Source organism: Aulonocara stuartgranti (genome assembly GCF_965226115.1).
Source record: "Aulonocara stuartgranti genome assembly, chromosome: 3".
Taxonomy (NCBI): domain Eukaryota; kingdom Metazoa; phylum Chordata; class Actinopteri; order Cichliformes; family Cichlidae; genus Aulonocara; species Aulonocara stuartgranti.
Window position 1 is genome coordinate 1,853,648 of NC_138941.1, and position 15,627 is coordinate 1,869,274.

Here is a 15,627-nt window from a genome sequence, read left to right on the forward strand (position 1 = left end):
AGTTATTTACTGATTGAAACAAGCTGAATGTTTCTGTGACGATGAAGATCAGCAGCTCAGCTGATCAATGAACTGACATCTATCAGTCGTTTCATGAGATGAAGTCATCAGCAGACATTTGTTCTGACTGTGTGATAAATGTCAGAACGTCAGGGCTCTGCTTTAGTCACTGCTTGATGATCATTGGCTCATTGTTGAATCCAGGGCCCAGTCTGACCTCTGACCTTTGCTGCAGGTCTTCTGTGTTATCTCCACTTTCATGTCTGATCTTCTGCTGTATCGTCCAAAATAAACATCTGGATCATTTCCAACACTTCAGCAGATCTTTAGTTTGGGCAGTGCAGCACAGAATAACACATATTGTACTATACTGCCCACTTCCTGATCTTATTGGATCTGTGTGTGAGGTTGGTGAAGGAAACACATGTTTACTGAGTGAGTCGCTGCCATTAGGAACTAGTTTTTATATCACAGCCTGGAAATCACACAGGACCATTTCTGCAAGTGAAAAGTCGTCATTGGAGGAAAATGATTATGTAGTTTGTGCGACTGAAGAATTGTCCCAACTACATGTGCTGCTGACCCTTGACCTTTTCTTTAGGTGCACAGAGGAGTCTGTGGGAACATCCAGAACTGAGGCATCTTGTGTACAAACGTGTTCAGACCAGATGTCAAATGATGTCAGATGTCATCCGTGAATGGATGCAACTGTGGATCGTTCCAATAAAATGAGGCAGTTTTGTAAGTACAAGCCCACTACAACCCATCATCAACATTTTAAATTACATTATACATCTTCACTGATATAAAGCACCACTATTTTAACCTGATTCACTTTTTCCACCCTAACAGTTCATTCCTCAAATCAAACAAGATATTTGACCCTAAAAAAATGCATCAACAAATAATTTTGTAATAAAATATTTATTCTTCAACTTTTACAAGTGAAATCAAACAAGTGTGTTTAAGAGTGAAACCAGAGTGGAAGCTGCTCATATAGAGTCCAACCCAGGCTAAAGTAAGCTTAGTAGAGCAGCACCATCAAAGTGTCGGCTCTCTGGACACGGTGCAAGATCGCCATCTGCAGGACAAAACTAGTTTTTCTCGCCCTCCTCGTCAACATCAAGATGATGTCATCGTACAGCAACTGATTCCCTGTCCGTCTGGAACAAAGCATTTACATTAAAAAAGACATTTACAGAAAATACAAACACCAACAACACATCTCATCATCACATGATATTTTATTATTTATTATATTATATATTTTTATTGTACCATCAACATCAACAAATACCAGCATATTTTCTTTGAGATTGAGTAGAGTGGACCTTTCCCTTGGTTCACTTCCTGCTCGCAGCATCAGCTGACCTCTGACTTCCTGGTTAAGGTCTCTCAGCGTTGACTGGAATATCAAATCGGACTCACACCATGTTCTTGTAATGTGGTCATGTCTGTCCGCTGTTTGAAGAGCATCTCTGGCCTAAACACAATAGGAAGAACAACAACACGGCTAAAAAAAAACAACACATTTCCATATTAGATGAAGGGCACCGTAACTGGAAATGGTAACATTCATCTGATGCTGCTTTGGATTTATCTTCTGTTTTAGACCAACTTTGATCACTTCGAGCCATCTTAAGTCCGTTTGTTCTTCTCACTAACATCTCGTATGATTTAAGATCCCTGCTGTTCCCCAGCTGCCCTGTAGGTTTGTGCTTTGACCTCCAGAGGGCGACAAATCAGCACAGACAGAGAGCTCCATTCAAACTTTGCTGCCATCAGGAATAATTCTTCAAATATAATCATCAGTGTTTGAGCAGCTATGATATCAGGGACAATCTAGACATGTGTGACAATACTGAACATGTCACATGACACACCTCAAACATCATGTGATCCACTCTCAGTCTGCACTTTCATTCATGACTTCAACAGGTTGAAATGAGCTTTGAAGAAACATTCAGTGGAATAAATCTTTCATGGATTCATGTGAGCAGCAGATGAACTTTACAAAGAATCAGTGGATTTATCTTCTGTTTTAGATCAACTTTGATCACTTCGAGCCATCTTAAGTCCGTTTGTTCTTCTCACTCACTAACGTCTCGTATGATTTCAGATCCCTGCTGTTCCCCAGCTGCCCTGTAGGTGGCCTCAGTGTGTCTCACACCATTTACAGATGATTACAGGTCGTTTACAGTTCAAACAGGTCCAACATAAGAAATATGCAGAAAATATCCTGCTATAACAGTTTGGGTCAAAGTGCAGATGTTCCAGATGTTCTGAGTCTGTCTGTGTTTCATGTTAACATGTAGATGTTGGACCAAAGTGAAGCTTTTTGATGTGACAGCAGGAATGTGAAGTGTAACTCTGAGCTGTAGGAAATGAAACTAAACGGACTTTTTCTCCTTTATTTATAGGAAAGTGTAGGAGAGCAACAGATGAACAAGCGTTACTGTAACAGGAAACATCAGAGGACCTTTATGTTCATCATCATCACTGTTTCCTTGTTCTGTCACAAACACACAACACTTCCTGCTCTCTCTCTGATGGATCTGATTGGCTGTTTCATTCACAGGAGGTCAGGGCGTCACACAAACAGCTTTAACTGCACAACGACACACTTTAAATCATCTGCAGACAAACCTGTGTGTTTGATTTATGAAGAAATAATAAAGACGTGTGTACAGCTGTCCATGAAGCAGCTTCTCACACAAACTCTGACACTTCAGCCACTTTAATTCCTGCAAAGCTGCGTAATAAAGAGCTGTGACTGCTATGAGCTGCTGATGATGACTGCATGAAGCTCTCAGCTGAAGCTTCTTTCATTTATTTTAATGTTAATGTCGCCTTTTTAAGTCTGTGTGAGGATTTTAATGACACACATTAAAGGAGCTTCTTTGATTAGAACCAAATTCATGTTGATTTTCAGCCTGAAATGATAAAAACTTTAATAATTCTGTTTATAATCATCAACCTGGAGACTAATGAAAAGTATAATAGTGAAAAAAAGCCTTTATTATTTGAGTAATGCCTGAATCTGCTCAGAGACGGAGACAACACAGAGGTGTTGATGACAGTTTGACATTAACTGAATTAAAAACAAAGTGCTCTTATTGTGAAAATCTGCCTCCTACTTCTTTAAATCATTTTTATGTATTTTTTAACCTCACAGTGAAACATTGAGGCATTAATCTGACACAGTTTGATCAGCAGCTGTGTTTTCACTGACGTTTCACTTTGATTTGTTCAGACTGAGCAGAGAGGATCGGTTCTCTGTGTGCGCACTGCTGAGAAACACAAGCTCATTTCTGCTGTTTCATGAAAAGTGTTATGGAGGAACAAGAAGTTCAGCCTCTAAACTCTCAGCGTGAGGACTGAGTGAAGAGTTTCAGAGCAGAGAGTTTTGGCTCACAGCTTTTAGCGTCTACACAAAGAGACGATTACGCACTTGATCTGAGAACATCTCCACCTCCTACAAACAAACTCTCCTACGAGCAGCTGTCACAACCACAACAGGCAGAAGACTGGATTTCTTCAGGTCAGATTTCATGCAGTTTGCATAAATTGTGTGTCACAGACTTTGTAGTTCACATTTGTGTGACTCGTTTAAATCTTCTCCTCCTGAAAGTGAAACTCTTACAAACACATCAGGCCACAACCTGCTGCAGGTTAATGATTGATCTGAAGGCAGCTGACCTTTGAGCAGGAACTTGTGAGTCTTTTATTGTGTTTAGCACTGCCAAGTGCTGGCCTCTGCTTCCACCATCACATTTACACTGGTAGGTTCAGCACTGCTGCCTGCTTCAGACTGAATCCAGCAGCACAAAGACACAAGTTAATAAAATCAGCATCTATTCCTTTATCACTGCTTTGTTACAGAGGAGAACAACGCTCCAGTAACGCGTAATCCCATTATTTTTTTGAAGTAACGAGTAAAGTAAGGGATTACTATTGCAAAATCAGTAATTAGATTACCGTTACTTTCCCGTAGGAACGCTGCGTTACTGCGTTACTAAAACCGTGATTTTTTTGCGAGAATGTCTCACGACAGTGACGTAAGCGAGTGCGCCGTTAGTGACAACAGCTGTGTGCAGATCAACAATGGATCACATATCGAGTGCAGAGAGAGTATGAGCGTGCAGCGTTTAAAGCGTGGAAGTACTGACCTTACTTTGAGTTTGATTCCATAAAAAGTGACAAAAACATTAGTGTCCGCTGTGCGTGGGAAGAAAACTTCTTTTTACAGCGAAAAAACCCCTAAACTTCCAACAAGCACCGAGTAGCTACGACGTAATGGGAAACTCACAGAGAAACTCGCGGATTCTTCCACTGACCGCGGCACACCTGCACCAGGGTAACCCTCCGCCTGCCCCACTCCTGCTTTACAGGTGAAAATAGAGCAACAGGACCGCTGAGTCTTTGACTTTATTTATTTTCTGCTGTGTTTTACTTGCATCTATTTGAAAGACTGAGTGTAAACACAAAAAATATTTTATTTTATGAGCTGGAATGTGCAGAAAATAGGTTTAAATGTTAAACTAATTTCTTCCAGTCAGAGAATGTTGCAGATAATTAAATGTTTGCTTGATGCATAAAGTTAAAAGATTAAAACTAATAAAACAAGTTTTAAAAAGAGACTTTTCCATTTGATTACATTTTGTATGATGGATTATGCAGAAAAAGTAGAATTGGGCTGAAAGATCTATCGCTTTATCACCTGTTCAGGTTGTAAATCGTGTTTTTAAAAAGTAACTAAGTAATTAATTACTTTTGAAAATAAGTAATCAGTAAAGTAACGGGATTACTTTTTTGGGGAAGTAATTAGTTACTGATTACTGTTTTCAAGTAACTTGCCCAACACTGGACAGAGTGTTGGCTTCATCACCGACACACGTCACCACATCAGGAAACAGCTGGTTCAGTGAGTATTTAAGGTTCACTGCAGACAAACTGGAGAAAAACGAATCACATGAAACATTTGTTACTGGTTTCTGACCTCGTCGTAGAGACTCACATACCTGTGTTCTGCTATCAGTGTGATCACATGTGCTGGTACAGTTTGCCAGGTTGACCCATGTAACCTCCACTATCCTGTAGACGTGGAATATGTTTCACATATGGATCGCTTCATTACTCGACTATGACTGTGTGCTTCACAGGTGCTTACTGAAGTGCTGCTTTACACAAAACCAGACAGTAAAAATAAGAAGTGCAGGTCCAGACCACAGGTTTATGTGTTGATAATGATGATGTGCAGTCACTCATTGTCACAGGATACTTCCTGCAATGATGCTACGGGTCACGCAGTTCTGCAGAAGTGGAGGAAACAGATGCTTTTCCTAACAGAGACACTTTAATGACTTAAAGAATCTAACTGACACACAAACCTCAGTTTGTCTGACATTCATGAGAGTAAACTGCTCCTGAATGTTCTGTTAGTTCACTGGATGTTCACCTGACTTCAAATGTAAAGATCCCTGAGACAAACTCTCACGAGTTCAGCGGCGACACGATCGCACAACCAGCCGCGACGTTAAAGGCCGACGCGCTCACTACCTTTGGTTACAGCTCTCAGCTCACACGACATACACAAAAATAATGACAACACGAGTCCTCTGTAGGACGTCACTGTGGTTTACTGACAATGTTCTCAACAACAGACGCACAACCCTGGTTTGGTCTGGTTATTTGTGTTGTACGGCTTCGTTGGTCTGACGAGCTTTTAGGGATGTCAGCAGAAGGATTTCACGTGCTGAGGTCATATTTATGAATCAACCTGAACAGCTAATACTTTACCTCTTTATTTTATAACACATATGAACACGTTATAGTAGATTTGTGCAATGTGTGTTTCACGTCTTTATGGGCGTATAGATCTGTAAACAGGCTGATGGGTGTGTGTCTGTTTATTGTAGTGTTGCAGAAATGTTAAAAATGATGATAATAACAACACTTCTCACGTCAGGCTACAACACAAACCTCCTGATAGCTGCAAACACCAAAACCCCCAACGACAGGCACACAAAGAGCGAGCAGGGACCCACCCTGACAGCATGTGAGCCTCCTACTACGACTCACTGTGGAGCAACACAACACCAGGAGACGGAGGATACGAGAGAGGATACAGCTGCTGTGGGGGAGCAGCCACACACTCCACAGGAGACGACGGGGTGAGAGATGGTTCGGTGCTCCTAACATCATGTGGACGCTCGTCTGCACATAAACAAACCTCACCTAACCCCACCTCCTTTCTCTTTTTGCAGGGTGGGGTGCTCCATCCTTACACACTTTGCACCACGTGGCTCTCCATCTATTCGTTTACCTTCTTGGGTCTCTTCCTCCTCTGTCCCAGCCCGTTGAGGCGATCGCTGGGGTCCAGCCTGTAGTGGGAGTGGCTGTCCTCGCTCATCCTGTCCCCGTCCACTCCGGGTTATTCCTTTCTTCTTTCTGTCCTCTGAATCGAGCTGACCTCTCTCCTCTCTGGTCCTCGTTCTCTGAGCCGGCGGAGCATGAGAGAGAGGAGTGGTTGGGGAGAGGGAGGGGAGACGAGCGAGGGAGGGAGGGAGCACAATGGTGTTGCCATGGCAGCAGCTGCCACCAGTGTTTATCTGGAAACGTCGCTGGCAAACCAGAATAGTTGCCACACGTTGCCACACTCGCACACTCGGCAGCCACACGTTTGTGTGCGACCTGCCCGTGGCTTCCTCGTTACAGACACACCGAGAGGAAACGCTCAGACACAAGGCCGAACATGAACGAACACTCGTGTGTGGGAGGAACAGGGCACAGACTCCACGCCGTCGTTAAAGATGGCGTGTGTGCTAAACGGAGCTGTGCGCTGATCGATCAGTCAAGTGAAAAAAACAAAGGAAGCTGTCTGGATGGAGTTTGCTGCTCCCACTAATCAAAGAGATGCATCACAGCTGGAGCTGATTGATGCACGAGCCACCGTTTGCACAATCCCACCGACTCCACGCTTGTGTTTCCTTTCTGCACCATGTTGTTAACACAGACCCACACAGATCCACACAGACCCACACAGATTAAACATTAATGTTCCCAACACAGATTTACATGAGAATGACAGGACATCATAGCCCCCCCTGATATTACATCACTTCAATCCCAAACAGAAGGAAAGGAAAGATCAAATCTGTCTTGAACCTCTGCTTCAAAGTTACAGGAACACTGGAGTCACTCTCACTGTCAGAGACCTCAGTGTGTTGGAAGCTGCTAGAAGAAGCAGATGGGGGAGAGGAAGAGGAGGGCCACGGTGCTGATCTGAGGAAGTCTTCTGATCAAACCACAGCAGACCAACAAGCCCGACGTCGTTCTGATCCAACATGAAGGCTTCCATCTGTCTATTCTGTCACATCGCACACGTCTCAAACTCAAGTCATCCTGTTCAACCCATCACAACATAATAGTAACAATAAAACAAAGGCAGTGGAGCGTTCACCACGAGCTTCTACAAAAGTGCACGTTCATTTTAATAAAACTGTTTTTACAGCAGTGTGCGAACATTAATATGTTGTAACCAAACGTTTTGTTACACCAGCTGCACTGAACCTGTGGAGACTGGAAGTTATTTGCTGCTGGTTTGTTCAGACCTGTTACTGCACACCTTGCATAGTTTGCATAGTTTCCTTCACTGCATGCAAAGAGACGAGGCGGGTGGAAACCTGCGACCCTGAACACATCACCAGTCCATCACAGTCAAACACTCACGGCTGTAATCTATTTCAAATCAAAGTGTTTGCACGGTGAGAAGAAGCTGGCGTCGCTGGGGGAGCGTGCGCCCGGCTGCACTTAAACACAATCTTCATTGGTGCTGTGAAACATCCACGTCTCACTTCATCTGCAAAGAAACCTGATGCATCGCTTTGGAAATATTTGAAATCCCTCATTTGTCACTATGCACGACGAGTCGACCGGCTGACCAACCTCAGGTTATGCAGCGAGTGCTGAGAAGCAGCTAAATGGCTGCAGTGACTTTATTCCCTGAGTGGGTGTGTGTGCATGAAAGCCAAAGGGGGGCTGTGTAAGAAACAAGGGGAGTCTCTGTTGTGCTCACAAAGAGGAAACCAAGATCTGGATTTTATGGCCGAAAGAAGAAAACATCTTTTCAAAGTTTCCCAGGCCCACTGTGGAGACGCCCACAGCTCCCAGTGACACTGACCCACACTGACACCACCTCCATTCCTCACTGTGATAGGCCGGGAGGAGAAGATCCACACACACATTCACATCAGGACAAAGTCCCACATTCCCCTGTGCCCCACACACACACACACACACACACACACACACACACACACACACGTCCTGCATGCTAAGAAGTGAGTGAAGGATGCAGAGGTGCTGAGACGGACACTGAGGATGTGGGAGCACAGACACCGTTCAGCCTGTGTTTGTGTATCAGAATGAATCAGGCAGAAAAACATTAAAAGCAAACTGGTTGTCCTAAAGTGAATCAGGCTGCAGTCAAACTTCAGCTCATCTCTCATCAAAGCTCCCAGATCGATTCGTGCTCCAGTTTCACCATTTCAGCAACACTGTGGGAGAACGGGGTCAGCTTCCAGCAGGGGCCACGATTATGCACAGAAGGAAGACGGGACACGGCCGGTCCTTCAACCATCGTATGGATGTAAGAGCCTAACACAGGTAACACAGGTCACAGCAGCAGAGCTGGTAGCAGCTTTGTGCGCTTGTAGAAAACTCAGCGGTACTGCAGAGGTTGTGTACTTTACCAGGGAAACGTATGTATTTTGTGTGTGGTTGAAGATTTCCAGGTTGTGTGTTCTCCTGTTTTATTCAGTTTATCAGAAGTCAGCAACTAAAACGTAAAAGCAGCTAAAAAGAAAAGACAATGATAGCATTGTGTGCACAGTGTGTTACAGAGCTGTTGGTGGCAGTCCAATCCAATCCAATCTTATTTATAAAGCACTTTAAAATAGCCAGCACAGGAACAAAGTGCTGCACGGAAAATAAGTTAAAACAATAGAACAACAGAAAACAGCAAAATAAATAAATAAAACACATAAAACATCAAATGAAAACAAAACAAGATAAAACAGCATCGAATCACCTAAAAACAACTGAAATAAAAACCAACATCTCACGTGGTGTCAAAGCTCAGGGTAAAGAGGCGGGTTTTCAAGACTTAAAAACAGGTAAAGAAGAGGCCTGTCTGATCTCCAAAGGAAGCTCGCTCCACAGTTTGCAGCTGCTACAGCAAAAGCAGGATCTCCTCTAAGTTTACGCCCAGTCCTGGGTACATGCAGGAGCAGCTGATCAGCTGGCCTGTATGAGGCTGTCGCAGCTCAGAGAGATGAGATGGGGCGAGGCCATGGAGAGCTTTAAAAGTAAATAAAAGAATTTTAAAATGAATCCTAAAAGAAATGGGCAGCCAGTGACGTGAAGCTAAAACAGGGGAAATGTGCTCAAACTTTCGAGTGCCAGTTAAAAGACGAGCTGCAGCATTTTGACTAATATATGATGCGCTGACCCCAACATGAAGGTCATCACAGTAATGCAGCCGAGTGCTGACAAAGGCGTGGATCAAAGTGCTGCCGTGAAAGAATTGGCTTTGTTTTTGCAGCTGCCTGAGCTGAAAGAAGCTAGATTTGACCACTGCCTTGATTTGACCACTGCAGGTAGAATGAAATGCCAGCATGTTGTTCACACTTCTTACCCGAGCTGTTCTCCAGCGCATCCGTGAGTGTGGCTGTGAACAGAGGAAGCACTCGAGCAGAAAGTGCTCGTGTGAATGAGTTCAGAGTAGAGCAGCTCGATGTGGGAACAACTCGTGGCGTTCATTTAGAGAACGAATATGTTCATGGTTACTGTATCTCCTCAGCCGAGCCGCCCTTCGTGCCCCTCCCACAGCCACATGCTCCGTCAGCCTGCCTGGCAGAGAGGGAGGGGGGCGTCTGGCCTAGTGCCAGGCTCTCTCAATATTTTATGAGAGGGAGGGGAGGGAGGAGGTGCAGCGGGTTGGTTGGGGGTTAAGAGACTAGCTACACTGAACTACGACGGGGAAACAATTATCCTCCCTGCTGAATTTATAAGTTTGCTCACTTACAGAGAAATGAACAGTCTCTGATTTTTACCTGAGTTTACAAACATCGAACAAAAAACATATCAGTTATGAACAGATCTGCATGTCCCTGAATGAAGTGTGTGGTCCTCTACAACCCTGGATCCCACAGACTGGCTGTGGGACTCTCAGCATACAGATGCAAAGGGCGTCAGCATGAAGCTCGGTGACTGTGGGTGCAGCAGTTCTGACCATGATGTGATCTGTCAGCCTCATGGGCGGAGGATGATCATAGGAAAGGAAACTCACACAGGAGGAGCTGGTTAATGGTGAGAAGGCAGGTGGATGACAGTCACCACATACTGGTAACACTGGTAGAGGATTGAACTACTGCAGCACCCACGCGGTTTAGCATGTACAAGCCCGTCTGAGGTTTGACCGTCTGGATGATTGGCTGAAGGCTGAGAAATGCTGAGTGTGACACACCAACATCCCCACAGTCAAACACACAGTGGTGGCCGTGGATGGGTGCAAACAAAGCAGTGGCTGAAGAAGAAGTGGGCTAGCCAGCCTCCAGAGCCTCCTTTACTAAATCTGTGGAAGCAGCTGTAAAGAGCAGTGGGCCAAAATCCCTCCGGACATGTCGGCACTTTTTGATCAGTTCAGATTCTGGGAGATGCTCTGATATAAAACATGTATAGACCAGAAACGAACAGAAATATCCGTTATTGTCCTGATTGGGGAAATCCCGGTGCTCCAGCAGCAGAGTGACGGGCAGGAGCAAAGCCTCACACAAATAAGAACTACGAGACTTACAGTAACAATAAGAGCTGAACAACATGTAACAGCAGCAGAGTGACGGGCAGGAGCAAAGTCTCACACAAATAAGAACTACGAGACTTACAGTAACAATAAGAGCTGAACAACATGTAACAGCAGCAGAGTGACGGGCAGGAGCAAAGCCTCACACAAATAAGAAACACGAGACTTACAGTAACAATAAGAGCTGAACAACATGGAACAGCAGCAGAGTGACGGGCAGGAGCAAAGCCTCACACAAATAAGAAACACGAGACTTACAGTAACAATAAGAGCTGAACAACATGTAACAGCAGCAGAGTGACGGGCAGGAGCAAAGCCTCACACAAATAAGAACTACGAGACTTACAGTAACAATAAGAGCTGAACAACATGGAACAGCAGCAGCGATGGAAACAACCTCGTGTTTGTTGGAGCAGGGATGGTTAGAAAGAGACGACGCTGCTTTGTGCACGGACCATATTTATGAGTACGAGTAGTGAGTTTAATGATATTTCAATTATATGACAAATATCCAGTGTTGGGGAGTAACGGAGTACACGTACGAGTAACTGTATTCTGTTACAGTTACCGTTTTCAATCACATCTTACACTCTGTGCTACAGTCACAGTGTCCAAGCAGGGAGGCAGGAAACTGCCCCGTCGCCAAGGAAACCTAGGTGTCTGTCTGTTGTCAGGGCAACAGGGCAGAGGGGATGGGGAGCAAAAACACGGATAACGACAGGAAGGCTGGGCAGAGACAACAAAGGCAGGCGGGGCCGTCAGCTGACATCTTTGGATAGCAGGAAACTGTGAAGCATAAACAGATCTGATGCTCACGATCTGTTTACATGTTTTTCTCTTCACGTGGAGTAAAAATGGCGTCATTCACGAGACCTGGTTGTTCCAAATATGTCAGATTCATGTGCTCATCCATCGTTTTCCTACTGATTCTCCACACAGACAGTCAGCCTGTCGTCATCTACTTGTTTACTTTTCAGTGGCTTGTATGCAACGCTTGGGAACATGCTGGGGAGGGTTACCCATCACCTGTCAGCATTTCAATCAGAGAACTTCCTGAATCTTAGTTTATGACAGCTGGAGCCATTTACATATGTAACACTGCTGTATTAGTCCTATTATATAAAAGGAGGAGCAAACAGTGATGTGTTCTGCTTCCTGCTCATTTCTTTTCTTCTTGTCTCAAACTGACTGAAAACAAACACGAGTCACTGAGAAACATCCGTGTTTCCTTTATTATGAAGATAAATTACATTTAATCTGACGATTATGCTTTTCTTGCTCATGAGTCACAAATCAAAGGTAAGTTGTTGAAGGGCGCCCCCTTGTGACGGCTTGCCAACAACACATACACTACACGCCACGATCGCTCACACAGGCCACGACTTTTAGGAAAGAGCCCCATTAAACGCTGTTCTTCTGCTCAGTGAATTAGCAGTAAATCAGGAACCCCAGGCTGCTGCGAGGCGGCAGCGGCGTGTGCACTAACAGGGCCTCACCCCCTCTTCAACTTATTTCCAGCAGCAGCTCACATGACCGGCTAATGTGTCAAAGTTTTCTATGAGCGACACTCACAGAGAGAAGAGGGGAGCCTATCAGAAATAGCACGGCTGACTCGTAAAAGCTGCAGTGAAATCAGATATTGGAGGGGGAGGGGCTACACCTTTGAAGACAGTGACCTTGCAGGTGACGTATGGTGAAGGTGGAGACTGTGAGGGGGGTACTAGCAGAAGAAAACGCTCAAAAACACAATAATAAAGTGAGCAGGTTAGTGTGTGACTTCAAACCTCTGAAACATGGTTTGAAGTATGAGGGAGTCATGGTGGTGTTCAGTGCATCCTCTGAACAGAAGAAAAGAAGACAAGGAAATGTGAACGAGGACGTTCAGGATAATGAAAGTAGACGGGAGAACTGGGCAGTGGCTGCAGGTTTACAGTGACCTGTGTGAGAGAGCGGATGCTGAGGAAGCAGAAAAAGACTTGGCTGAGGCTGGAAGGATGTGCAGCACGTCAGAGTAAGGAGGACATGAGGGCAGCCATGAAGGAGATGAAGAATGATGGTCCTGATAAACATCTGGAGGTCTGAAGGGGACTGTTTAACACAGTGTTGGATGATGAGGAATGGAGGAAGAGCGTCCTGGTACTGAAGAATCAGGGTGCAGAGCTGCAGCAGCCACAGGGGGAGCGAGCTGATGAGCCACACCGTGAGAAAGAGCTACTGAAGTGAGGTTCTACATGTAGATGAGGAAGTGCAGAGAAGGTTAGAAGGAGTTGTATCATATCTGTGTGGATGTGGAAAAAGCACACGACGGGACACCAAGAGACGTACTGTGGTACTGCACATACTGAGCACATACTGAGGCTGTGCAGGAGACAGCAAGGCACAGGTGAGCTGAGCTGTAGGAGGGACAGACGGATTTAAAGCGGGGGCGCCATGACATCAGGACTCGACTCTGAGGCCCTTCATGTGTGCGATGGTGCAGACAACACTGGGAACTATAGTGAGAACAGGGACCAGGTGGAGAGCTGGAGCCAGTAAGACTGAATACATGTGTGTGAAGGAGAAAGGTGCCTGAGTGAAGCTGGTCCAGAACAACACAGTGCACAGGGCAGGTGCAGAGGAGGTGGGGTGGGTGGAGGTGAGGGTCAGGGGGGTCTGTGAAAGAAGAAACACAAAAACCTGACAGGGAAAATTTAGGAGACGGTAGCTCGTGATGGCGAGCTGTTGTGTGTCGGAGACGGTGGCACTGACAAACCACAGGAGGCGGAGCTGGAACGGTTAAAGATGGTCGACTCTTCATTGGGAATGACCAGAATGGAAACGTTTAGGTAGAACACAGGGGCGAGGCTGGACACGTGCAGACGACTGATCGTGGATACACAGGGTGTCGAACAGTAACACACTAACACAGAAATACTGCTGTAAAGGTCCCAGTTAGACATGCTGAAGCACAGGTCAACAAACAATCTCAGCTTCCCTGTGTGATTTCACTTCATGGCTAAATCATCGTTTCAGGCTTCTTTGGGTATTTGTGGGTTTGACGTTTTCACCCTAATTCATAAAAAGCCAATAAACAATCAGGAGAGAGGAGTTCGTCTTTCTAATTACAACTAATACGATTAAAAGACTTATTTATAAACTCCGTTAGCGTCACAGTACAAAGTTAAACAGAGAATCAGGAATCCTCTCTTAATATAAGTGATCACATAGATCTGTCAGCAGCAATTTGTCACGTAAAAACAGCACATCAAAAGGACTCTGCAGTCACAGCGCCCCCTGCTGTTATCACACTAGAAAGGTATTTATTATTATATTAATTATGCAGCATGCAAACATATATAATGTCTCTCTGAGGGCATCTTCCTGAAATATTAATGCAAACAGCTGTACTCAAAGGAAGCAGACACACACACACACACACACACACACACACACACACACACACACACACACACACACACACACACACACACTATGTTAAGCATGTGTGCATGTTGGCTGTTCATGATTTATTTATGGATTGGCTTTCTCTTTGCGCACAGAGAGCCAGAGGTTCTACTGAACTCTGGGTTGTTACCAGTTCATTACCAGTCATGTACCAGTAGCCCAGCTCAGCATAAACCCAGACAGTACTGACATACTGGTCTGGACAGATTACTGACCAGCTTGGAGTGATCTCGCTTCGCTCACATTCAGCAGAAGCTTTGTGGAGATGAAATCAGTGTAACACTGCGCCTCCTCAGAGACCACAGACGGTAACGAATGAATCACTTTGTGAGGAAAGCCAGCTAGACTGGACTGAACTGTCTGAGCTGTCATTGATCAGTTATTAGTCGTTTCCTGGCAGCTTTCTCCGAACAATCACATCAAAAAGCCACCAAACCGAACATGATGTGATTAATCTGCTGCACACAGGACGCTGCTGAACACCTAAACCAGGCCCTTAGAGGACCTCTGCCCTCTGTTATAATAACCACACATCTACTACTGACAAATGGCTAATTATTGATCATTTATTTATAATTATTTATTCATGAAATCACAAAACAACGAAGCTAAGATGCTCAGTAAAGACAGCGCTGGCCTTTCTATCACTGTCCACTGTCACAGCAGGACGTCCAATAACCAGAGTGGCTGCTGCTTCTGCCTCGTGTCTCCACACAGAAAGGTCAACAACTATTTGAGGCATATTTACCTCTCTGTCACCAGCCCCACAGCAAACACATACAGAACGACCGTCAGCAGGAGTCAGGCTTTGGACAGCTGCATGTCAACTTACCTGCAAGAGAAAAGACAAATTAAGTAGTTACCTTAAAAAAACAAAAGGAATTATTTCTTAGTATCTGGTGAACTAAGTACCTGCTACCATCACAGATCATCAGAAACAGCTCCAGATGCACAGACAGTGGCTGCAATGTACATTTTTAAATTGTTTTTAACACTTGGATCCACTTTAGTTCTGTTTATGTTACGACAAAAACCAATCCCAGCACAGGCAGCAGCACCCACAGGCGTGTTGTTTGTGTCACTGGCAGCTATAAATAACAGCAACATGTGAATGAAGTCCGCCGAGCTATTCTTAGGCTCCGCACAAAAGGAAAAGCCATAAGCTTTCTAACTCCAGTGTTCTTGATATGTCCCCCACACATAAAAAAAAATCCATTTTTAAAAAATGATAGAATAAAAAGAAGATATACAAACATCAAATGCCATAAAACGCTCTGAACAGACGAGCTTCCAAGGCAGACTAATCACTCAAGGACATG

The 15,627-nt window shown here is 44.7% G+C and overlaps 1 protein-coding gene across 2 annotated transcripts in view; it reads right to left on the reverse strand.

Annotated features, from left to right (window-relative positions):
- Nucleotides 1–1,041: 1,041 nt before the first annotated feature.
- The window catches only part of LOC309702380 (uncharacterized protein), a 28,036-nt gene continuing 13,450 nt past the window's right edge, over nucleotides 1,042–15,627 (reverse strand). The window contains exons 1-3 of one of the 2 annotated variants that reach the window (XM_082527091.1): nucleotides 6,326–6,486; nucleotides 1,298–1,483; nucleotides 1,042–1,163 (exon numbers count right to left, since the gene is read on the reverse strand). In XM_082527091.1, coding sequence (XP_082383217.1) covers nucleotides 1,134–1,163; nucleotides 1,298–1,483; nucleotides 6,326–6,412 — 303 coding nt within the window. In that variant the 5' untranslated portion in view covers nucleotides 6,413–6,486 and the 3' untranslated portion in view covers nucleotides 1,042–1,133. Of the gene's footprint in view, nucleotides 1,164–1,297; nucleotides 1,484–6,325; nucleotides 6,487–15,627 lie in introns of those variants that run through there. The other variant, XM_082527092.1, reaches the window with a different exon arrangement.